Source organism: Oncorhynchus mykiss, chromosome 19 (assembly GCF_057628025.1).
Source record: "Oncorhynchus mykiss isolate SJ-2025 chromosome 19, ASM5762802v1, whole genome shotgun sequence".
NCBI lineage: Eukaryota > Metazoa > Chordata > Actinopteri > Salmoniformes > Salmonidae > Oncorhynchus > Oncorhynchus mykiss.
In genome coordinates, this window is record NC_143040.1 from 21,631,883 (window position 1) to 21,656,471 (window position 24,589).

Consider the following 24,589-nt stretch of genomic DNA (forward strand, 5'->3'; position numbering starts at 1 on the left):
AAGGGCCCTGTATCTCTCTGCTGACGGCCCCTGTGATGCTCTCCCTTTTCATTTACAGCACATAAAGCACACTCCGCTAGAGGTCGAGGGTCATGTTGTGTCTGGAGTCGATTTACTCCAGTCTATCTATACACTGACAGGCTCAGATGAACTCTATGGTTAATATATACACTATGGATCGGGGCTTTGAAATGCCTTTTGGTAGTTTTGAGAGCCGTGTTTGAGAGGTGTGTATATAGGGGACTTAATTCGTAAATATAGCGTACATAGTCAAAGGGTGAATCAGTAATGGTCACGATCTTGAATATCAAAACTTTTGAATATAGAAACATTATGATCACTGTAGAAATAGTCACAGATCAACACAAGGGGAATATTTTCTCAGTTTTATTTGTATACAATCTAGACATGTTTTATTTTCAGTGTTGTCATTCAGCAACCTATCTCAGATGTACATGGTTTTTGTTAGGCTGTTGAAACAGGAATCGTCTAAAAATCTCAATCCATAAATCCACACCGGAAACTAAAATGTACATGGAATTGAAGAAAAGGAAACGTCTGTACTGTCATTTGCTGCTGTTAAACTCAGTGTAATTAACATTTCATAAACATTACAATAATAATCTCAAATCACTTAAATTTAAATTCATCATGGTAGTGGAGAACATTAACTGTGCAAAGACTCAGTTCTCTGCATGCAGTCCAGTGCTCATACAAAATGTCAGTGCAAAAACAGGTCTACTTATGCGAGAAACATTTTTTGTTGTTAAAATACATAAAAATAAAATATTTTTTTAAAATATAAATCTCTATACATGTGCAAATAAAATAAAATCTGGGTTTTAATCAATTGTATGCAATAATTTATCACAGTAGTTATTCTGCTCAGGTTCACATGCCAGTTTGGTTGTCATTTTCAACATTTTGTTTATTGGCACTATAACTAATAATAAAGACTGCATGGCTAAGACAACAGATAGAAAACAAACAGTCCTTCAGATATGTGAGAACTAAAGTGTGATTTTATATATATATATATATATATATATATATATATATATATATATATATATATATATATATATATATATATATATGATTCAGAAGACAGCAGTGTGAAGAGAAAACACCCCCTGGTTAAAGTGCTCACTAGTTAGTAATCATTAAAAGAAACAATCTTGTAGTCCTGGGTCGCGTGCAATCTACTGAACACTGCATATAGAAATGTCACAAATAAAGCGGACATGATTCCTTATTCTACATGTCAGAGAGGTATGTCTGATCTAGATGACATATTTCTGGACATTTGTAGCAAATAGAATCAAGCCCTTAGAGTCACTGGGGAGAGTTAGGGAGAGAAAGAGTGAGGTTGCAGTCATAGAATAGAGATTGACAGGAAGATTTAAACATGATAGAGGCATCAGTCCAGAGTCACACACACAAAACAAATCACAAGATAAATGTAGTCCACAAGGGATGGTGGGAAAGATTAACGTTCATATCTGTGGTTTCACTTAGGCTGTTTACACAGGCAGCCCAATTCTAATCTTTTTCCTTCACTAATTGGTCTTTTGACAAATCAGATCTAGATGCGAAAAGAACGGATTTCATTGGTCCAAAGACCAATGAGTGGAAAAAAATGTAAATCAGAATTGGGCTGCCTGTGTAAACACAGGCATCGGTGCTAGAGTCAGTGCCTGAATGTGTCCCAAATGACACCCTATTCCCTATATAGTGCACTGCTTATGACCCGAGCCCTATGGGCCCTGTTCAACTGTAGTGCAACACATAGGCAATAGGATGCCATTTGGGATCCAGCCTGTTTTGAAGGGGTAGAATGCCTGTCAACACAAAAGGATAAAGTAACAGATACACTAACAACTTCATTTATCAACATTACCGATCCCAGCTTGGGCCGAGGTAAAAACTCACTGAACAATTGTCCTCAACTCTGAAACCTATTTTTCCATCAGCAATCAAAAGCTGTATTACCAGTGTTGTGTTCATTAGGCGCCAAATAGAAGAAAATGGATTGCAACATTGAGAAACTAATTGGACTTGTCCAATAAGAAACATTTGTCTTCCGTAGGCGAAAAACGTTTTCAATTTTGCACACTAATTAATACGACCCAGCTGAGATGCATGTAGATGAGTTCACATTACAAACTCAAAATTGGACTCTCTGAGATTCCCATGGACATTCGAGTCATCCACACACATCAATTCAGAGTATGACCCATGGCAATTACTTTACAACTCATAAAATACTTTGGAATGGATGCAAATAGTCCTTTGAAGTTCTCTGCTAAAAAATAAAAGGATTCCATGTTGTAAATGTGGTTGGATTAATTATTGTTGTGCCTCTTGGAAATTCATATTCATTCCATCCAATTGAATCCAGCTCACAAAGTTAAGGACAAAAATGCAGTGGAGTTTCTACCAGCCCATTAGTCATTATTTTAAGTTCCTCTAATCGTAAAAAACATTCCAACAAAAAACAACATTCATTTAAAAAAAGAAAACCAGAATATTAAACTCAAAACTCATAGTTAGAGTAATTCACAAAACATAATGTGAACCACAACTGCTAATTGTTGCTGTAGTAATATTCAGTCCTTGTTCATAGCATATGTTTAACTTCTTCTTGACTTCGTTAACATACTGGAGCTACACTTTTGCGTGGTTAAGCTGGAAGTAGTTGGTTATATGTTCGTATGCTACTTGTGTGCTGGATATACGTCTAGCCTGTTTAAGGCCTTGTCACTTCATGTGGGCGGGCCAAATCTCTAAGCTACTTGGTCTCCATTGGCTCTACAGCCGGAGAACAGATCGCCTCCCACCCAGTATGGAGACAAGCATCATTGCTAGCAGTACAGGAACCTATATTTAGAATGACCAGCAACAACTATTGTCCAAAGTAGTATCCTATATCAGTGCAATCACTGGTTTGTGTAGTCACCGACTTACACTCCTCGTCACTTCCCGGTTAGGCCGCCACGTGGCCGATGAGATAGATGTTGTCGTAAAGATGGCCGACAAAGTCCTCGCTGATGTTCTGGGCAGCGTGGCGCGTGTTGCGGATGAACTCGCGTTTGGACATCTTGTTCTTGACGTGTGGGCTGGTCAAGTCTATAGACAGCAGGATGAGCGAGTAGCAGAGCACATACACCGCATCTGGAGAGGAGAGATGGACAGAATGTGAGAGAGGTCAAACAAGTCCCAGCATCCAATGAAGATAAAGTTGTATATGGAGCTGTGGGGGTGGCAGCTAGCCTAGCGGTTAAGAGCATTGTACCAGTAAAAATAAATAAATAAAAATGATGGTGTTTACCTAAAAAACTAGTTTAGACTTAAGATCAATAATGGTGATAGGGCACACACACCAACAAAATATATATTTTTTATCTTGCTTAGTAAAATACATGTATTCAATATATTAGCCAGCCCCAATGTTTTAGGTGATGTCTTTCTCTGTCCAACAATACTTTCTCTGTTCATTGTGTGGTCATCACTTGGCTGAGAGGGTGGGTGGGAGTTTAAGAATAAACGACAGGGAGACAGAGCGAAGGGAAGACCAGAAAAGAGCATCAGAACAAGAGAAGGGCTGATAGAAAAATAGTTTCAGAATGACGTGTCTTCAGAAAAAAAGAAGAAGCATATTCTGAAGTGTGAATAATAGTCCTTTAAGACAAGACGCATAACAGGGAAGGAAAGAGACGTGTCGACTCATATTCTCAGACCTTACAGTGTGGGTATCAGCCCTGGTTCTGGGCAGACTAAGAGGGGTTGAACAGGGGGTCTCTTTAGAGTGGGAGAGAGCGAGAGAAAGTGTGAGAGCGTACATCTCCGCTCCTCCTTTACTGCTCTGCCAATTCTATCGCCAGTAAGTTTATAATAAATCAGCCGGCTTCTCCTCCAGGACGACGCAGAACGGCCGAGAACCACGCCAGATGTTATTACAACACTGTCCTGTGATTGGCTGGAGCGCTGCCCTCACTCTCCTAACACTTTAAGCCTGTGGGATTATTGTGGCTTTAGGGACCAATGACAGTGTTAGTACAAAGATTTCTCACACATTTGATTCATTCAACAAGGACAGGACAATTTGGGTCAAGTGTAACACCAGAGCCCTTAGTAAATTAGAGACATTGTGGGGAGATCAACAGATGAGAGAAGACCTAAAGCCTGTGGGATTTGTTGAGCGTGGACCCAGAGTTAGGAGTTGTTCGACTGTGGCAGAAACTGGCAGGTGGTTGCAAGCGCTGTCAACAGAACAGGCCAGACAGACAGACACAGACGCATGATGTCAGGTGTTTACAGTGACATCACCGATTCCTTTTATCTCCTAGTGGAGTAAAGGGCCTTTTACAGTACTTGTGTCTTCTTGGGCTTGGTCCTCTAAAGCGGACCTACGTCTAAACTGGTTGAATCCATCTGTTGCCGGTACTACAACATTCGGTTACCATAGCCGCGGGAATTATCAGGTGCTGAAGCACCCCCTGATCAATCTGAATTAATATATAGTACCAGTAAAAAGTTTGGACACACCTTCTCATTCAAGGGTTTTTCGTTATTTTTACTATTTTCTACATTGTAGAATGATAGTGAAGACATCAAAACTATGAAATAACACACATGGAATCACGTAGTAACCAAAAAAATCCAAATATATTTTAGATTCTTCAAAGCCTTTGCCTTGATGACAGCTTTGCATTCTCAACCAGCTTCACGAGGTAGTCACCTGGAATGCTTTTCCAAGAGTCTTGAAGGAGTTTCCACGTATGCTGAGCACTTGTTGGCTGCTTTTCCTTCACTCTGACTGACCTTCAGGTCTTAAAATTCTTGCCATAATATGGGCTTGGTTGTTTCCGGTGTTCTTCCGGGCCTTTTGGTGTTCCTGAGCTCAACAATGTGTTCTTTCCTTTTAAGAATGTACTAAATAGTTGATTTGGCCACACCTAATGTTTCTCTCTGCTGGGTTTGTTTTGTCTTCCTTCACTGGCAGTGACAGCTCTTTTGGACTTCATATTGAGGGTTAAGGAGCAACCGATTCCAAATGCAAATGTCACACTTGAAATCAACTCGAGACCTTTTATCTGCTAAACTGTAAATTAACTAATGGTGGAATAACACACACCTGGCCATGGAACAGCTGAGCAGCCAAAATGGAGGGACCACATATTCCTACACCATTCACCCATTTTGGATGTAAATACCCTCAAATTAAAGCTCATATTCATTCTTTAATTTCAACTCCAATATGCTGTTGTAGACAGCTAAAATAATAATAATATGGTCAATGTCCAAATATTTATCGACTGGACTGTATATATTTTTGTATTTTACACCCTTTTTTTCCCCAATTACAATCTTGTCTCGTCGCTGCAACTAGCCAATGGGCTTGGGGAGGCGAAGGTCGAGTCACGTGTCCTCCGAAAAATGACCCAACTAACCGCACTTCTTAACACATGCCCCCTTAACCTGGAAGCCAGCCGCACCAATGTGTCGGAGGAAACACTGTTCAACTGACGACCGAGGTCAACCTGCAGGCGCCTGGCCCGCCACAAGGAATCGCTAGAGTGCGATGAGCCAATTAAAGCCCCCCACCCACGGCCAAACCCTGCCCTAACCCGGACGACACTGGGACAATTGTGTGCCGCTCTATGGGACTCCCGATCACGGCCGGTTGTGATACAGCCCGGGATCAAACCCGGGTCTATAGTGACATCTCTAGCGCTCCTTGTGACCCATCTCTAGCGCTGTGCCACTCAGGAGGCCCATATATATTTCTCTTACAAAAGTAGTGCTCTGGGCCTTTACTAGTCCTGTATTAGCAGACCGATATAGCACTCTGTAGCATGGGCAGACGGCTAGATTATCGGCAAAAAAAAAGAAGAAAACCCCAGCACCCATACACATCTTGTCTCCAACTCAAAACCTGTCAGGACTACAATTCCCATGAATTAATTTATTACTACAATTCCCTCCACTAAACTAAACATCCTGTAGAACTACAACTCCCTCCGCTCACATAGGCTGAATTAACATAACGTGCACCAGAACTACAATCCCCTCCACTCATCCGACTTCCCTAAACACCCTGCAGATTAGAACTGCAACTCCCTGCAGTGCACTGACCTGGGCTGAGACCCACGTCCCGGACCAGGACAGGGTTGCAGGCGCAGAAGCGGTGGGAGAACTTGGTGATGAGTGTCTCCAGATATTCTCCCCTCTCCTCTGGGGCGTGGATGTGTCTGAAGAAGTCCCTCAGTGCGTTGGGCAGGAACTGGTTACTGAAGTTGTGCAGCGTGACCAGCTCGTCCAACACATCTCTCCTGCAATGAGAGACAATCCAATAAGAATTAGAAAAAAGCCCAGTGAGAATTAGAGAAAAGCCCAGTGAAAATGAGAGAAAAGCCCAGTGAAAATTCGATGAAGAAAACCCACCTCTCATCTAGGTATACCCTCAGCATCTTCCAGTTGAGCATGCGAGTGCAGAAGATGAACTTGGCCAGCTCCTTGGGGTGGTCCACCAGTATGCCTTTGGACATGAAGTAACTGATACCCTATTGGAGAGAGAGAGAGAGAGAGAGAGTGGATCAACATGAAACATACACAGAGAAAGAGGGATTAGAGGGGGAGAGTAGAGAGAAGAGACTCAGACAACACCATCTCAGTCCATCACACAGTGGGGCTATCACATGCCCTTTAAGTGGCTGGCCATAGTCAGCCTAATCCACTTAGCGATACAGACAGACCAAATAACGCCATTAGAATGTTCCACAGATTCTAGGGAACCAGGCTTTGACCTGCAGTGACCTCCGAGGCTGTGATGTCTTTCAGAATGCATGCATCAGCAGTAAAGAGGTCATTTAGCTGGTAGTCATTTGTCTTCAAGGTGGGCTGAAGTGTGGTGGGTGTGATGTGTACTTACTATTTCTAAAATCATATTTTTTTTGTGGTTTTCATATAGTGAGGAAGGCTGATCTATGCAGAATCAATAACATACAGTGAAAAAAAGCGAATTGGCCCGTATACATCTAGCCAAATCTTATATATAAGGAACTATTTCCCGGAAACAGATTTAGCCGGCTTTATCTACGTCCGGGAAACCGGAGTGTTTCAGTGGGGAAGTGGTGCTTTAAAAAAGAGAACGAGGTATTGGGGATAAAGGTGCAAAAGAGATGACTTACCTCCTGATGGTTAGCGTTGAACGTCAGACTGCCTTCATCTAGCATCATGTAGAGTCTTCTATATGAGAAGCCATAGGGAAGCCTTCTATTGTAGATGGAACAGTGACCCCATGTGGACTTACACAAACTAGGGCACAGCCAGAGAGAGAGAGCGAGCAAGTCAGGGAACAAGCGAGCGACAGAGAAAAAGGGAGGACTTGCGATTAGAAACATGATCACCTAATCAACTCTTCGAACCATTAAAAAAGCACATTGTCCCACAGAACATGGTAAATGGTATACCTACTAGTGGCAAGCACCATTTGAATGATTTGTGGACAATTAAAAACAGATTAATCTGTAATGGCATATCAGGTCCTGTAGCGCACTTCTCATTGTCCGCGTTCACACAGGGAGCCCAATTCTGATCTTTTGTCCAATAATTTGTCTTTTGACCAATAACATCAGAACTTTTCACATTTTTTAAAGCTGATCTTATTTGGTCAAAATACCAATTAGTGACATTATTTTTGAATAATTAATTCTGAACGCCCTCTAACTATACTCACCCCTGCCTCCCTTCCACAGACCCTGTCAGTCTACTACTCACCCCTGCCTCCCTTCCACAGACCCTGTCAGTCTACTACTCACCCCTGCCTCCCTTCCACAGACCGTGTCAGTCTACTACTCACCCCTGCCTCCCTTCCACAGACCCTGTCAGTCTACTACTCACCCCTGCCTCCCTTCCACAGACCGTGTCAGTCCACTACTCACCCCTGCCTCTCTTCCACAGACCCTGTCAGTCTACTACTCACCCCTGCCTCCCTTCCACATACCCTGTCAGTCTACTACTCACCCCTGCCTCCCTTCCACAGACCGTGTCAGTCCACTACTCACCCCTGCCTCCCTTCCACAGACCCTGTCAGTCTACTACTCACCCCTGCCTCCCTTCCACAGACCGTGTCAGTCCACTACTCACCCCTGCCTCCCTTCCACAGACCCTGTCAGTCTACTACTCACCCCTGCCTCTCTTCCACAGACCCTGTCAGTCTACTACTCACCCCTGCCTCCCTTCCACATACCCTGTCAGTCTACTACTCACCCCTGCCTCCCTTCCACAGACCCTGTCAGTCTACTACTCACCCCTGCCTCCCTTCCACAGACCCTGTCAGTCTACTACTCACCCCTGCCTCCCTTCCACAGACCCTGTCAGTCTACTACTTACCCCTGCCTCCCTTCCACAGACCTTGTCAGTCTACTACTCACCCCTGCCTCCCTTCCACAGACCCAGTCAGTCTACTACTCACCCCTGCCTCCCTTCCACAGACCCAGTCAGTCTACTACTCACCCCTGCCTCCCTTCCACAGACCCAGTCAGTCTACTACTCACCCCTGCCTCCCTTCCACAGACCCTGTCAGTCTACTACTCACCCCTGCCTCCCTTCCACAGACCCTGTCAGTCTACTACTCACCCCTGCCTCCCTTCCACAGACCCTGTCAGTCTACTACTCACCCCTGCCTCCCTTCCACAGACCCTGTCAGTCTACTACTCACCCCTGCCAGAGGTACTCGTCGTGGCCCAGGTCCTGCCACACGCAGGATGCCAGACAGAGGTCTGTAGCGTTCAGGTAGGACAGGATGGTGATGCTGAGCTCTGGAGGAAGCATCTCCAGGTCTATGAAACCCTGCTGCTCCTTCCCTCGGCGGGCACGCAGCAGCTGGTAGATGTCTGCCCCTTGGCAGTGCTGGGGGTGGCGCCGCGGGTGGGGGTGAGGTGGCAGGTCGCCCACCACGGGGGAGGGGGGAGCCTGGCCTGGGTTAGCCCCCATCTCCATCCCCAAATCCTGGGGATCTCCGTCAAGGCCAGGTCCAGCGTCCCAGTGCTCTCCGTACTCCTGCTGCAGCTGCTGGTTCCTGGCCACCCTCCACAGCCCCTGACCCATCTGCAGGATCTGGTGTATAGGCAAGACAACACAGGCAGCACAGTCTGCATGCGTCACATAGGGAATAGGTTCCCTCATGAGGAATATCAAACAGAAGTAGCTCAGTGATCTACTTACTAGGCATTAAATTGGGAAATTCCTGGCCATCCAATCTGGCCTTAAATAGCCATGTACTCTTATAATCTCCACCCGGCACAGCCAGAAGAGGACTGGCCACCACTCAGAGCCTGATTCCTCTCTAGGTTTCTTCCTAGGTTCCTGCCTTTCTAGGGAGTTTTTCCTGTGCACATCTGTATTGCTTGCTGTTTGGGGTTTTAGGCTGCGTTTCTGTATAGCCCTCTGTGACATCTGCTAATGTAAATTACATTTGATTGAGCCAAAGTCCTATTTTAACAATCCAATATAAAAACGGAGTCCATCGTGCTATCTTGTTTAAATGTTTGGGAAACTGGATTACTTCCTGGTTACTTTTGTCACTGGCATGGCAACAGCTGATGGTAGGCATATCTATCTTGGAGTTACCCTGCTATGATGAGTCACTGAAGGGCTCAGCGGTTGTCACAAAATAGAGAAACATCTGTGAAGGGTCAATTTAACCTGGATTCAGACCCTAGCTGTTTGTCCGCAGAAACATTTCAATGATGGCCTCTGCTTTCATGTGTCATCTCGCATACATTAGCCCAATCAAATTAAAGCAATTGCTTCCTGAAAGTGCACTCTGGAACAGTCTCTGTAAGGGGTCGAGGCAGATTCTAATGTGACTTTGCACAACAAGCTATTTCGAAATATACTGAACAAAAATAAAAATGCAACAATTAACGATTTTACTGAGTTACAGTTCATAATGAAATTAGTCAAATTTAATTAATAAATTAGGCCCTAATCTATGGATTTCACATGATTGGGCAGCAGTGCAGCCATGGGTGGGCACAAGCCCACCCACTGGGGAGCCAGACCAGGCCAATCAGAACATGTTTTTCCCCACAAAAGGGCTTTATTACAGACAGAAATACTCCTAAGTTTCTATCCCGCAGGTGAAGAAGGCTGGATGTGGAGGTCCTGGGCTGGCGTGGTTACACGTGGTCTGTGGTTGTGAGGCCGGATGGACGTACTGCCAAATTCTCTAAAACAACGTTGGAGGTACAGAAAATAACATTAAATTCTCTGACAACAACTCTTGTGGATATTCCTGCAGTCAGCATGCCAATTGCACGCTCCCTCAACTTGAGACATCTGTGTTATTGTGATGTGACAAAACTGCACATTTTATAAATGCCTTTTATTGTACCAAGCACAAGGTGCACCTGTGTAATGATCATGCTCTTTAATCATCTTCTTGACATGCCACATCTGTCAGGTGGATTAATTATCTTGGCAAAGGATAAATGCTCACTAACGGGGATGTAAACACATTTGTGCACAAAATGTCAAATAAATAAGCTTTTTGTGCATATGGAAAATGTCTGGGATCTTGTATTTCAGCTCATGGAACGTGGGACCAACAATTTACATGTTGCGTTTATATTTTGGTTCAGTGTAGTTACTATATGCATCAAGCCTGCTCTCTCCATCTTTACCCTTATAATCCTTTGGCCAGGAACAACTATCTTACCCCTTCCATTTATAGCCATCTAAACCTTTACCCCATCAGACAGGGGACAGTGCAACTGAGGCAAGGCCTAAACCATTTAGCCTGCTATCACTTACCCTCCATCATGCCAGCTATGGCCCTGTTTTTTCTCCAGGAAAACCCCCCCCCATCCACAACACAGATTGACGTGGTATTATATTATAAACCAGAAGTAGCCTCAGTTAACCCGCTAGGTGATATGCATTCAACTCTCTCCGACTCCCCTGTCAGTCAGTGTCAGTGAATGGGTTTGTAGCTTAATTTCTAATTCTTGTGTTTTTGTCACGTTTGTTTCCCCTTTTTTCTCATTTAACTTGCATTGTTCGGAAAGAGCTTGTGAGTAAGCATTTCACTACACCTAGTCGGCATGTGACAAATAACATGTCAGACAGTTTACACTACAGACACTCTTCTCTCGTGTAATAGCATCTTAGAATGGTTCAGAGCTGAATCATAGCCTGGTCTCAGATTTGTTTGTGCCATCTTGCCAACTCCTGTGGTGATTGTTAAGACAGCCCAAACACATCTGGGATCAGGCTAGAATCTTCCATCCCTGTCACTACAGCTGAATCTCAATTCCAGCCCATTTAGCCTAACCACTGCTCGGAATTCCTCACATGTTCTCAATTCTCTGGTTTCCCATGTGATGTGGGCATGCTCCTAGGCTGCTTGTCGCTCCATTGCTGCAATGCCATTGCACTTGTTATTCAGCATTCCCTGCTTGCTGCTGGAGCATTACGACTGTAGGCTGCTCAAAAAACACACTGGGGAATGTCTTAATGCTACAATATGTAACATTTTGGGCAAGCTGACCAAATCCAAAGAAATGTGTGTTCTAGATATGTCAGTCTCATTGAAAGCAAGTCTAAAAAGTGGTAGGTATGTTCTTTGTAAGATATGTCCATGATTCCCGTTATGTTTATTTTTTTTTGCATATTTTACTTTTGTACACAAGCTTCAAACAGCTGAAAACACTATTTTTGGATATGTAAAATATATTTCACAGCGGTTTAGACGGTACAATGATTCTCCACACAGACGGATTATTTTGTCACAAACTGAAATTAGGCACACTTATTAGAATTCTAGCAACCAGGAAAAGGCAGAGCTATTTCTGCATGTTGCATCTTTAAAGTTGACACGAGTCTACTGGTTATATGGTGAGAGGGTTACTGTAGGTCATAGATGTTTCTAGACATGTAGGCTTAGACTAGATCTAGATACATAGCCTAAACGGTTTGGATTAGTTCAACTGACCTAAGGGTGTATTTGTTCAAATGTGGATTGATGTCTTACTGTCATACTTATGACAGCCTAGCTTGCTAGTCAATTATTTTAAGCATTATTTTAAGCAAATAATTCAGTAGTAAAAAAAAAAAAAAAAAACTTGCACTCATTTAAAAGGAGAGAAAGCACAGTGCATGGTGTGATCACATTGGCTGAATTGATTTATTGCGAATGCACAGGACAGGCATATGGTTGGTCTACATTGGTAGTTGGTTCATGGGGTGGGGCATTCAAATTAGGTGGGTTTGGGGGTGTTTTAACTGAATCTGGTGATCGCAAACATATAATTTGAGTTTAAAATGAGCAACTATCTACAGTGGGTTTTGACTTATTCGTGATGGAAAAACAGGTGGTAGCCTACGTGTACGGAGAATGTTGTACCCAATGGTCTGTGTACAGTCAATAAAGTGACGCAGCATACAGATTCTGAGAAATCATTCTGATCAGCTGCCTACTGAATGTACAATCTTTAACAAACGTTTCGCTAGTGAGAAGGACATTCATGCATACCTGTAGTCATGTAAGAAGTCTCTTGGTAAACGGAGGGACCATACTCTGTCAAGCACTAGAGTTATGTGCCCCATCGTCTGACGTTTGCCTAATTCAGTAATTGGATAAACTGTCAGACAGTAGTGGGCTGGAAACACGTTCAGCGTCTTGCTGGAAACAACGTCAAACTTGAAGTTATGTTCGGCAACTGATAGATAATGTCACTATCAAGCTAGATTGACCTAAAGCCCTCGCCTTTCTTCAATATAATTAATTATACAAGCCAACCAGCCATTGGGGAGGCTCGTCTTGTCAATTACAGACCATCCTAACCAGCGCCACCTACCTGACTTGTATGGAAGATTGTACCGCCGCCGCGACGTATACACAGTCCAGAACGTAAACAACTTCGGTGGGAATAGTTTTGGGTCTTCTACCGGCAACCAGATGCTCCCATCTCCGTTAAATGCTGGCCAAAAACACCCACTCTCGTCGCTGTTGTAGAGAAAACCTGCTCTCAAAGTGACAACAGGCCTAATCTGCCCCTATCACTCAATATAAGGCTTCTTCAACTCCTCATTTCGCCCTCCTCTTTTTACACGCACTGTTGTCTGGTTTGACGTTTCGCGTGTTATTGGTGGAAATGACGTAGCCGTAACTGAGTAAATCCATCTAACGATTGTGATTGGTACTTAACTATGATAGTGTAACGACCCAAGAGCATGCTTTTGCGGCACAGTCGATAGCGCGCCGGACCTGGGGCTCGAAGGTCGACGGTTCGAGACCTGCTCCCTGCTGTTTCATTACAATATTTTAATTTTTGTTTAAAAAACTATTATTCTAGTAAAAAGGTCGGCCTACAACAGAGCAGTCTAACGAATCTAATGAAATCCATTTGACTTTTTTTACAAAAAAATCTGCAGTGCATTGCTTTGTTTCTTCTAACACATTACAGGTAGCTAACCAGAATAATTATGTTTTGCTTTCAAATAGAGACAGTAAAGACGAGGTTTTTACATGGATTTAGTTAGTTCAGCTTGTTTCATAAGTCGTCGTCAGTTTACCATGGACATTAAAACCAGAAGTCTACAAACAACTTTTACCGTCATCTAGTTACGAATGTGCTCTTATGAATCTTCCTTCTAGTTTTTCTGATTCACTTATCATGGCAACCAATCGCGGCAATTATGTTATTTACCCGGGCAAAACAAACTAAATACACGTCCAGCTAGCTAGCGAATTTGGCAAGCCCTTCTACTTAAATATAAGGTAATTTATTATATTTTGTGCGTGGTATGTTTCAGTAACTGCAACAACGAGTCACCTCAACAAAAACTAACGTTCGCCTATAACATAGCAAGTAACTTGCTGGCAAGCTGTGTTGGTAGCTAGCCAACATGTAACGTTACATAGCTATATTGTTTATGTTAGTTAGCTAGATTGTGTTTTATCCATTCATTGTAAAAGAGTTAATGGAAGAATTGTTGTGGTAACGTTACCTGTCTGTCATTTGCATCTTCAAGGTCCGCAATGATGTCAACCGGTGATTTGAAAGGATGTCTTCGGAAGCTGGATGCTCAACTACGGGCATTGAAGTACCCAAGAGAGGTCGACTATAATGGGTATGTTAGCTAGGTCATGGATAAAAATTGTGCCACGTTCCCAAACTTTTTGAGGGAAGGAGCCAGTTTATACAATCTGTCGGCACCTGTGTTGTGTTTGTTCAGTTGATGGCCACATGATGGCTCCACTATTCAGTCTTAGTTGCAGTGCAGGAGATGTATGAATATTGGTGTCACTTTTACTTGCTTACATTGGAGATATACATCCCCCATAAATTCCCCCATTCTGATATATAGTGAGCTCCAAACGTATTGGGGCAGTGACCATTTTTGTTGTTGTTTAGCTTTGTACTCCAGCACCTGATTTGACCATCAGGTATTCCAAGACACTTTGGATTTGAAATGATACAATGATTGAGTTTAAAGTGCAGACTGTCAGCTTTAATTTGAGGGTATGAACCATTTAGAAATGACAACACTTTCTGTACATAGTCCCTCCATTTTTGCTGTCATTATTAGATAGATCTGAATGAATTGTGAATAATGATGAGTGAGAAAGTAAGATGCACAAATATCATACAACCCCCAAATGCTAATCTCCCCTGTTATTCTAATGGGAGAGGTTAGTATGTCTTGGGGTATGATATTTGTGAGTCTAACTTTCTCGCTCATCATCATTATTTACAATTCATTCAGGACTATCTGTAATCATTGTAGCGTCCACATGCATGTATGTGTTTTTAGAAGCATAGTATATTTTTACTTACAGTAAAATTGACTCAAATGACACAATACATTATTTACCATTAATTTCTATTGGGCACAAAATAATCTGAAACACAACCAAAACAAACAGCAAATGCATCCAACAAGTTTGTAGAGTCACAAGCTTGATATAATCATTGCACGCTAGGAATATGGGATCAAATACTAAACTTTTGACTACTTTAATACACACAAGTTAATTTGTCTAAAATACTTTTGGTCCCCTGAAATGGGGGTCTCTATGAAATGACCCTCAAATTAAAACTGCAAACAGTCTGCATTTTAACTTCATAGTCAAATCCTAAGTATTGGAGTACAGAGCCAAAACAACATGTGCCACTGTCCCAATACTATACCAAACATTAAGAAAACCTTCTTAATACTGAGTTGCCCTCAGAGCCTCAATTCATCGGGGCATGACTCTACAAGGTGTCAAGCGTTTCACAGGGATGCTGGTCCATGTTGACTCCAATGCTTCCCACAGTTTTTTCCAAATTTCAAATCCTTTGGGTGGAGGACCTGTCTTGATACACACAGGAAACTGTTGAGTGTGAAAAACCCAGCAGTGTTGTAGTCCTTAACAAAAACTGGTGCGCCACGCACCTACTAACATACCCTGTTAAAAGGAACTGAAATATGTTTGATTGGTGGAGTGCTGCAGAGATGGTTGTCCTTCTGGAAGATTCTCCCATCTGTCAGTGACCATCGGGTTCTTTGTCACCTCCCTGACCAAGGCCCTTCTTCACAGATTGCTCAGTTTGGCTTGGCGGCCAGCTCTAGGAACAGTCTTGGTGATTCGAAACTTTTTCCATTTAGGAATGATGGAGGCCATTGTGTTCTTGTGGACCTTAAATGCTGCAGACATTTTTTTGGTACCATTCCCCAGATCTGTGCCTCGACACAATCCTGTCTCGGCGTTCTAAGGAAAATCTCTTCGACCTCATTGCTTCGTTTTTGCTCTGACATGGACTGTCAACTGTGGGACCGTATATAGGCAGGTGTGTGCCTTTCCAAATCATGTCCAATCAATTGAATTTACCACAGGTGGACTCCAATCAAGTTGTAGAAACATCAAGGGTGATCGATGGAAACAGGATGCACCTGAGCTCAATTTCAAGTCTCATAGCAAAGGGTCTGAATACTTACAGTATGTAAATAAGGTATTTCTGTTATTTATTTTGAATAAATTCGCAAACATTTCTACATTTTGCTTTGTCATTATGGGGTATTGTATGTAGATTTCTGAGAAGTTTTTTTATTTAATCCATTTTGGAATAAGGCTGTAACGTAATAACGTGGAAAAAGTCAAGGGGTCTGAATACTTTCCGAAGGCACTGTACATACTCACTCCCCGGGCAGTTTATTAGCTACACCCGTCTAGTACTGGGTCGGACCCCCTCTTGCCTCCAGAATACGCTGAATTCTTCGGGGCGTGGATTCTACAAGTCGGAAACGTTACACATTGATGTTGGTACATGCTGACGCGATTGCGTCATGCTGTTGCTGCAGATTGGACGGCGGTACACCACTGCAACCAGCCTGTGCTGTTGACACCAGGCAGGGTCCATAGACTCTGCCATCAGTATAACGCAACATCCCATCTGGTTTGGGCTTAGTGGGACTATCATTTGTTTTTCAACAGGACAATAACCCAAAACACCTCCATGCTGTGTAAGGGCTATTTGACCAAGAAGGAGGGTGATGGAGCGCTGCATCAGATGACCTGGCCTCCACAATCACCTGACCTCAACCCAATTGAGATGGTTTGGGATGAGTTGGACTGCAGAGTGAAGGAAAAGCAGCCAACAAGTGCTCAGCATATGTGGGAACTCCTTCAAGACTGTTGGAAAAGCATTCCAGGTGAAGCTGGTTGCGAGAATGCCATGAGTGTGCAAAGCTGTCCTCAAGGCAAAGGGTGGCTACTTTGAAGAATCTCAAATATAAGAAATATTTTGATTTGTTTAACACTTTTTTTTTTTGGTTACTACATGATTCCATATGTGTTATGTCATAGTTTTGATTTCTTCACTATTATTCTACAAATATTCTACATATTAACCATCCATGCAGTATCTAAGAATGTTTTGGGCAGACGAGACCTTGAAGGAGAGGCAGGTGTGCATATGGTAGCATTTCTCATGATTTAACATTTTGTTCCACCATGAGCCAAATTTCCGATGATCCCGTTGTTATGATGGGCATATCTGACCAGGTCTTTATCCAGGTTGTGGGGTCACTGATTTCTATGGCCTTTGTCCATTACACTGTATTTGGCTTGAAAGTGCCAACACATTTCAAGTGTGATGACATATGGAACTTGTGATGAATTAAGAATGACAATTTAGGCTAGAATGAATATTATCAACAGTCTGTATGATGTTCTTGCGTGCTATAGGCAAACCTGCTCTGTAGTGTAGGATAAGGTCACGAGACTGAATGTGTCCCATATGGGACCCTATCCCCCAGATAGTGCACTACTCTTGCGTGCTATTGGCTCTGTTTAAAAAAAATTAAAAAAGTGCACTATATAGGGTGCTATTTGTGATGAAGACTAAATGATTTGGCTGGAAGACAGACTAAACATCTGTAGTCCTATAAACATCCAGATTGGGGCTGTAGCCACGGGTACAGTTCATGGTTTGGGTTTGTTTTGAAGTCTCCGGCAGGCGGCAGAGGGGGTTGTACGGAGCCCTGCTCGACGATAACTCGGTTTGTAAACATGCTTTACATTAACCAGCCGTGGGTGCCCCTCTGACGAGGACCCCCAGTCTGCACATCTGATGAGCAGGGAAGCAGTGATTCCTTTTGAAGTGAAGAGCATCAAACACAATATGCTTGTGGGGAATTTAAAAAATGATGTGGCTCAAATACAATTTTCTGTGGATGTGAGACAATTTAAATCAGGAGACAAAAGGTTGGCCATTTTTTTTCTTTTTTTAAAAATCGAACTCGTTTGGGTTCCATTGATGTCAAAATGTGTGTTGGGCTGCGTTTAGACAGGCAGCCCTATTCTCATATTTTTTTCCACTAATTGGTCTTGACCAATCACATCAGATCTTTATCAGAGCTGATCTGATTGGTCAAAAAAACATTTTTTGTTGACAAATTGGTCTACCTGTCTGAACAGAGCATTATCGTCATATATTTTTAGGCCTAAATGATACTAATACGTATGAAAACAGTTGTACACATTGTAAAACACAATCTATGCTTTATCTCTACAGCTTGGCCAAAGGGGATCCTTCTGCCTTTCTCCCCATAGTGAGTTATGCATTCATCTCCTATTCACCACACCTTGCTGAACACCTGGTGGGCTTCGGAGTGGAACTCACTGGGAAGAACGACCTACGTTTTATCGAATGCATCTACAAGGTAAATCCACACATTGATTGTATTTTGTTCTTTAAAAAAATAAATATATTAAGGATAATGGTGTACAGTACCTGTCAAAAGTTTGGACACCTACTCATTCAAGGGTGTTCTTTATTTTGACTATTTTCCACATTGTAGAATAATAGTGAAGACATCAAAACTATGAAATAACACACATGGAATAATGTAGTAACCAAAAGAGTGTTAAACAAATCAAAATATATTTTAGATTCTTCAAAGTAGCCACCCTTAGCCTTGATGACAGCTTTGCACACTCTTAACGTTCTCTCAACCAGCTTCATGAGTAAAGCTTTTCCAACAGTCTTGAAGGAGTTCCCACACATGATGAGCACTTGTTGGCTGCTTTTCCTTCACTCTGCTGTCCAACTCTGCCCAAACCATTTCAATTGGGTTGAGGTCGGGGGATTGTGGAGGCCAGGTCATCTGATGCAGCACTCCATCACTCTCCTTCTTGGTCAAATAGCGCTTACACAGCCTGGAGGTGTGTTGGGTAATTGTCCTGTTGAAAAACAAATTATAGTCCCACTAAGCCCAAACCAGACGGGATGGCGTATCACTGCAGAATGCTGTGGTAGCCATGCTGGTTAAGTGTGCCTTGAATTCTAAATAAATCACTGACAGTGTCACCAGCAAAGCACCATCGCACCTCCTCCATGCTTCACGGTGGGAACCAAGCATCCGGAGATTATCCGTTCACCTACTCTGTGTCTCACAAACACGGCGGTTGGAACCAAAAATATCAAATTTGGACTCATCAGACCAAAGGACAGATTTCCACCGGTCTAATGTCCATTGGTTGTTTCTTGGCTCAAGCAAGTCTCTTCTTATTATTGTTTTCCTTTTGTAGTGTGTTTTCTACACCCTTTTTTCCCTCCCCAATTTCGTGGTATCCAACTATCCCATCCCATACGAGAGAGGCGATGGTCGAGAGCCGTGCGTCCTCCAAAACCCAACCAAGCCGCACTGCTTCTTTGAGACGATGCCCACTTAACCCGGAAACCAGCCGCTCTAATGTGTCGGAAGAAACACCGTACACCTGGTGTCAGCGTGCACTGCGCCCGGCCTGCCACAGGAGTCGCTAGTGCGCGATGGGACAAGGACGTCCCTGCTGGCCAAACCCATGGACTTGAACCCAGAATCTCTAGTGGCTGCGATGCACTGCCTTAGACCACTGCGCCACTCGGGAGGCCCATGGCTGGTAAACTCTAATGAACTTATCCTCTGCAGCAGAGGTAATTCTGGGTCTTCCTTTCCTGTGGCGGTCCTCATGAGAGCCAGTTTCATCATAGTGCTTAATTGTTTCTGCGACTCCACTTGAAGAAACGTTCGAAGTTCTTCAATTTTTCCAGATTGACTGACCTTCATGTCTTAAAGTAATGATGTACTGTCATTTCTCTTTGCCTATTTGAGCTGTTATTTCCATAATATGGACTTTTATCAAATCTTCTGTATACCAACCCTACCTTGTCACAACACTACTGATTGGCTCAAACGCATGCCAAGAGTGTGCAAAGCTCTCATTAAGGCAAAGGGTAGCTACTTTGAAAAATGTCAAATATAAAATCTACATTGGTTACTACATGATTCCATATGTGTTATTTCATAGTTTTGATGTCTTGACTATTATTCTACATTGTAGAAAATAGTAAAAACTAAGAAAAACCCTTGAATGAGTAGGTGTGTCCAAACTTTTGACTGGTATTGCAGGTTAACATGTTTCTGTGACATAGCCTTAGCATTTAAGGATCATCATGCACAGTGGAGGGATTTTACTCCATAGGTCTCCATTAGTATGGTAGGAAGAAGACGCTGAGCGTAATACTAGAACACTGTGTTTTAAACAAACATCTTTTGTGATGAAATCATGTTTTCGAATGTATCACCGCCCCCCCCTGCAGCAATCCCACATCCTGACCTAGACCTACCCGTTTGAGAAACACATTGGCATCACTCCCCAGTTGACTGTATTATCTCCCAGGCTCGTTCCTTCATGCCCTCCCCATGATTTAACGCTCTGTTCATTCACTGCGTGCTGGGATCTTTCCTGGGTCCTACTTTTCCACTTTTCCCCACCACCGCTCTCCCCATGTGGCTCCATGCAGTGTCGTCTCCCTAACACGGAACAGTTTCTCCCAATAGCAGGGACTCCCCTCTAGATCCCCTCTCACAGTTATCGTCGTAATGGTTCAAAATGGCAAAGTGTTTCCTGTTGTTTCCTCACAGGCACACTGTGACTTCAGTTTATTCCTCGGGGTCTCCTGAGGCCAACGGGTGTCTACCGAGACACTCTGCTGTGGTTTAACCCCTCCAAGCTTGAGCTGAACCGCAATATCTCCCCCTAATACACACACATGGAAGACATTGGCATTGCATCACTCACTACCAATAAAGTCCTTTTGAAACAGTGCAGGATTTCCTCTGTAGAAGTGAAAGGTAGGCTGCATGTGGGATTCCTTTTCATTCCTGTGGTGCTCAAATGACATGAATGGAGTCTTAAAGTAGTCTAGGAATTCCATTCATTCTTATCTATGGGAAATGGTATAGGCCTCCACTGTCGGAATTCCTTTTTTCATGATATTGTGCTTGGTCAGGTCAAGGCTAAGCCATTTCCTTCATCTCACGTTCTAATATTACAGCTCCTCTCTCATCACAACCAACCGAGGACTTGGAAGGAATGACTTGTGTACATGCATCAGGGGTTTTTCAGTCTTTTTGTTGAGGCTGTACTATAGCCTCTGTTAACCCTGCTATCAGAACCAGAAGGGTTTTCACTGAGCGGGTCCTGATCTGCAGCATCTTTATTTAACACACACTCTGGTGTTTCCTTCCAGCTGGCAACCGGTGGTCGGCAGCACAGCGTCCTTGAGCAATTATGTTTTATAAAGGCTTACATGAAATCCTGATTCCTGCGGTGAACACAGGAACTCCATGTTGGTCCATGTTCTCATCTCGGATCAGAATCCCCTCTTCTGTTCTCTGAGCGCTGAGGCCGCAGGCGAGCTATCTGCCTCTCACAGCATCGGTTCATTTTCGCGAGAGAGGAGAGGGAGACCGAAAAGGACAAGGAAGAGCGAGACCCTCTGTGCGATGGCTGGCTCCCAGTCACTGCTTCGCCTGGCTGGCACACACACACACACACACACACACAAATATGGGAGACCGATTGGGCTGACACACCAGCAGCATTTCATACAGAAGAAATGCAGAGAGGAGACAAGCCATTTGCTCGGGTGACCTGTCATACCTACTGCCATCTTTCCCTGAACTCGTGTCAACTATAGTGAGTTTTACAATTATCAGTAGAATATTTGGATTTGTCATATGTGTTCCAGCTCCTATTATTCCCCTTTCACGTGAATTAAGTTTATTGAGGGAAGGGATGCACGTCATATTTTGGAAGGGAAAACAAACTCCATATACTTTTAAAGTGATTACAACCAAATGGAAACCGTGTAGAAAATATCATGGATCTATATTTATACTGTTTCTTGACTGTGTCCAGCTTACTAATAATCATTCAAATGAAACCTAGACAGTCAGGTAGCATCGAAAATTGCAAAAGCATTGGATTACAGGACAATTTCTTTGCACGTTTTGATGGTGAAGAAATGAACACATTTTCAGTGTGACCCTCTGGACCTTCTTGAAGAACGAATGTGGCCCCCTAAAACCCCTGTACCAGATACTTTGCAATGTGATCTTCAATGACAATTCAATGAATATTGTTTTGATCTTCGCATTTTTTACTGTTTGAATTAAGAAAACATGGTGTATTTTTGATTAGAATTTTTTTTCAGCAGGGACAATTCAGCCGTGTGTGTGTGTCAGTCATACTGTCTATTGTTCACCCACATCTAGGTACTGCGGGATCTCTTCCACTACAAACCCGTCCTGACCAAGCAGCAGTTCCTCCAGTTTGGCTTTGCAGAAAGAAAGACCTGCATCCTCTGTGATGTCATCGCCTTCGCCCTGCAGAAACACAAAGAGCTCAGCAAAGGCAACAAGGTCAGTCTGTCTCCCTCAGCTTTGACGAGCCTCGAGAAAAGCGGGTCATCAAATGACATGATAATGATGACACGGTATTCACGGTTAAATTAACTATTGCACCCTCTTGATCAGACCATGTCTGTATTGTAGTAGAGAATGTGTTCTCAGTAGCCTACCTGGTAAAAGAAAAAGTTCATGTATTGCATCTGTGTGTGTTGCAGCCAAAGCCGAGACCGCGTTTTCAGGCCTCGAGTTCAGACTCCAAAAGTGAGGCTCTCCCATTTCAGGCTGAAACAATGAACCCCATGGCCACCAAAGTAAGTCTTTGCCAAGGACATGACAGTGTAGACCAACAGACCTGTTCAGCTCTCTACACTTTATCAAAGAGGCCTGAGCTAGCCTAGTTAAGTAAAGGTTAAAGAAAACATTTTAAAATGACAAAATAGTCCATTGTGACGCTGCATGAGTACATGGCCCGGCCTTAACATGACTAGGTGAGATGGTTCTTTCCCACAGTTGTCCCTAAGCAGGCCACTAGTGGAGAGACACATTGGTGGTGACTCCTGGCGCTCCTCTAGTAGAACCTCAGATATTGAAGAGGAAGAGGAGGAGGGGCTGGGACTGGAGGAGGTCCAGAACCAAGCACCTACAGTCCCTCAAACAGTGAGTACCAGCATACTTCTCCACAATATAAGCACAGACACACACACAGCCTTTCTCTCTGTAACACACATCACTAAAGTGACACACACACACACAGACTGGATTGTGACCACCCTTCCAGGACCTGGTGGTGGAGGGGAGGCTGGCAGTGCTGGAGGCCCAGCTGTTGCAGGTCCAGACCCGGCTGGGGGGGCTCTCGGCCCTGGAGCAGAGGCTGGAGCTTCTAGAGAAGGCCTCGGCCGGGAGGATCACTATAGACAAGCACCAGTGGGAGAACCTGGAGAGCAGAGTGCTACTGCTGGAGACCAGACTGACCCTCTCCACAGCCACGGCCCAGGTAGGCTCTTTGTATGTGTCCCTATCCACTGCAAAGGGATTCTTGGATACTGTGTGTCTGCATGTGTGTCAGCCATGGCCCAGGTAGGAAGGGATCTCTACACCACATCTGTCCGATCTGGAGACTCTTCTAAAGAACTCTCCCTACCTCTATCCAATGACAAGTAGAAGCAGATGTTGAACTAATGATGTCAGTCCATTCCAGAATGTCTACTGTATCTCTGTTTGCTGATTAAAGATGCAAAAATGTACAGCTTTCAAGGTTGTTTTTTTTCCCCTCTAGGAGTCGTTGTCACTTATCAATGGAGGTTGGAGTCATCACGTGGCGGATAATGCAACAGAAGTCACGGGTTTGAACTGATTTTGACAATAAAAGTATCTTAGATATTGATGAGGCCATCGTATACAACAACTGAAATACAGTAATAGAAAGATCAAATTCCCAGTGTGATAAAAGTTCAACTGATGCTCACATACCCATACAGAGTCAAGACCCAGTCCTCCAGAGAGCCTCCTACACAACTCTGGCTGTGAGCGTCCTCAGTCCTCCACCCCTTCTGCTAGCTATCCCATCAGCCCCTGTGTGACAACGGCACCCCCAGAGGTAATGGCAGATATTACAAATGTGTGTGTGTGTGTGTGTGTATACATACTGCTCTAAAAAACTAAAGGGAACACTTAAACAACACAATGTAACTCCAAGTCAATCTCACTTCTGTGAAATCAAACTGTCCACTTAGGAAGCACAAGGGCAGAAATGCAGATTTTTCCACCTTTTCGGCTCAGGGATTGGAACCAGCAACCTTTCGGTTACTGACCCAATTCTCTTAACTGCTAGGCTACCAGGTGGTGAGCTGCTATATACAGTATTTTTATATTTGGGCTGGATTCAATCAGTTGCATCGTGAAAGATCCACGTTATAGGTCGATTTGAAATGCAATGTTCGAGGAGACTTTGTTCACGGTAAACTCTGCATGTGCTGAAAATTACCTTTATTTTTACGTGGATCTTCCACAATACGGATGAAATCAATCCCTTTGTTTTTCATTCATTCTTGACTCATTTTCTATAGGACAATATGAAAGAGAGATTGGAAAGGATAGCCAACATGTAAGTACTGTAGATCTATGTTGTGTTCCCGCTTTTAACCAAGGCCAATACACCATCTACTGTATATAAAATAATACTGCATTTATGTTTAACTTCATTAGGTTTTGTTCTTCTCCTTTGTTTTAGGATGAAAGACACTTCCAGCCTTTTAAGAAGTATAGAACCCTCAATGTAAATTCAGACTTAATATGTATTTTTGTAATTGATCTCTGGATTAGTATGCGAGTGATGAATAAAGGAATCATGGACAAA

The 24,589-nt window shown here is 43.3% G+C and overlaps 2 protein-coding genes across 7 annotated transcripts; one reads left to right on the plus strand and one right to left on the minus strand.

Annotated features, from left to right (window-relative positions):
• Positions 1-376: 376 nt before the first annotated feature.
• On the minus strand, positions 377-14,124 carry LOC110497390 (F-box only protein 8). Of its 3 annotated transcripts, XM_090209579.1 has the most exons (7): positions 12,867-13,168; positions 9,232-10,237; positions 8,726-9,123; positions 7,194-7,320; positions 6,448-6,566; positions 6,139-6,335; positions 377-3,174 (listed from the first exon to the last, which is right to left on the minus strand). In XM_090209579.1, exons 3-7 carry the CDS (start codon positions 9,112-9,114, stop codon positions 2,987-2,989), a joined length of 1,020 nt encoding a protein of 339 aa, XP_090065705.1. In that variant the 5' UTR covers positions 9,115-9,123; positions 9,232-10,237; positions 12,867-13,168; the 3' UTR covers positions 377-2,986. The 3 variants fall into 3 exon arrangements, with proteins under 3 accessions (XP_090065705.1, XP_036810213.2, XP_021429148.2); XM_036954318.2 differs by lacking the exons at positions 9,232-10,237; positions 12,867-13,168 and adding an exon at positions 14,020-14,124; XM_021573473.3 differs by lacking the exon at positions 9,232-10,237.
• Positions 13,181-24,589, plus strand: LOC110497389 (centrosomal protein of 44 kDa). Of its 4 annotated transcripts, none has more exons than XM_021573472.3 (11): positions 13,181-13,475; positions 14,044-14,142; positions 18,072-18,219; positions 22,099-22,245; positions 22,449-22,544; positions 22,744-22,890; positions 23,012-23,227; positions 23,510-23,576; positions 23,712-23,830; positions 24,300-24,337; positions 24,464-24,589. In XM_021573472.3, exons 2-11 carry the CDS (start codon positions 14,051-14,053, stop codon positions 24,510-24,512), a joined length of 1,119 nt encoding a protein of 372 aa, XP_021429147.3. In that variant the 5' UTR covers positions 13,181-13,475; positions 14,044-14,050; the 3' UTR covers positions 24,513-24,589. The 4 variants fall into 4 exon arrangements, 2 of the variants coding, with proteins under 2 accessions (XP_021429147.3, XP_021429146.3); XR_016488672.1 differs by having other exon boundaries at positions 13,191-13,789; positions 22,988-23,227; XM_021573471.3 differs by having other exon boundaries at positions 13,191-13,789.

Coding starts and splice junctions, on each gene's coding strand:
- LOC110497390 (XM_036954318.2), bottom strand. CDS start 9,114: ATGGGTCAGGGGCTGTGGAGGGTGGCCAGGAACCAGCAGCTGCAGCAG. Junction 6,336..6,447: donor AGGGTATACCTAGATGAGAG/GTGGGTTTTCTT, acceptor CTCTCATTGCAG/GAGAGATGTGTTGGACGAGC. Junction 3,175..6,138: donor GGACGTGGGTCTCAGCCCAG/GTCAGTGCACTG, acceptor TCTCCTCTCCAG/ATGCGGTGTATGTGCTCTGC.
- LOC110497389 (XM_021573472.3), top strand. CDS start 14,051: ATGATGTCAACCGGTGATTTGAAAGGATGTCTTCGGAAGCTGGATGCT. Junction 18,220..22,098: donor TTATCGAATGCATCTACAAG/GTAAATCCACAC, acceptor ACCCACATCTAG/GTACTGCGGGATCTCTTCCA. Junction 22,545..22,743: donor TGAACCCCATGGCCACCAAA/GTAAGTCTTTGC, acceptor TCTTTCCCACAG/TTGTCCCTAAGCAGGCCACT.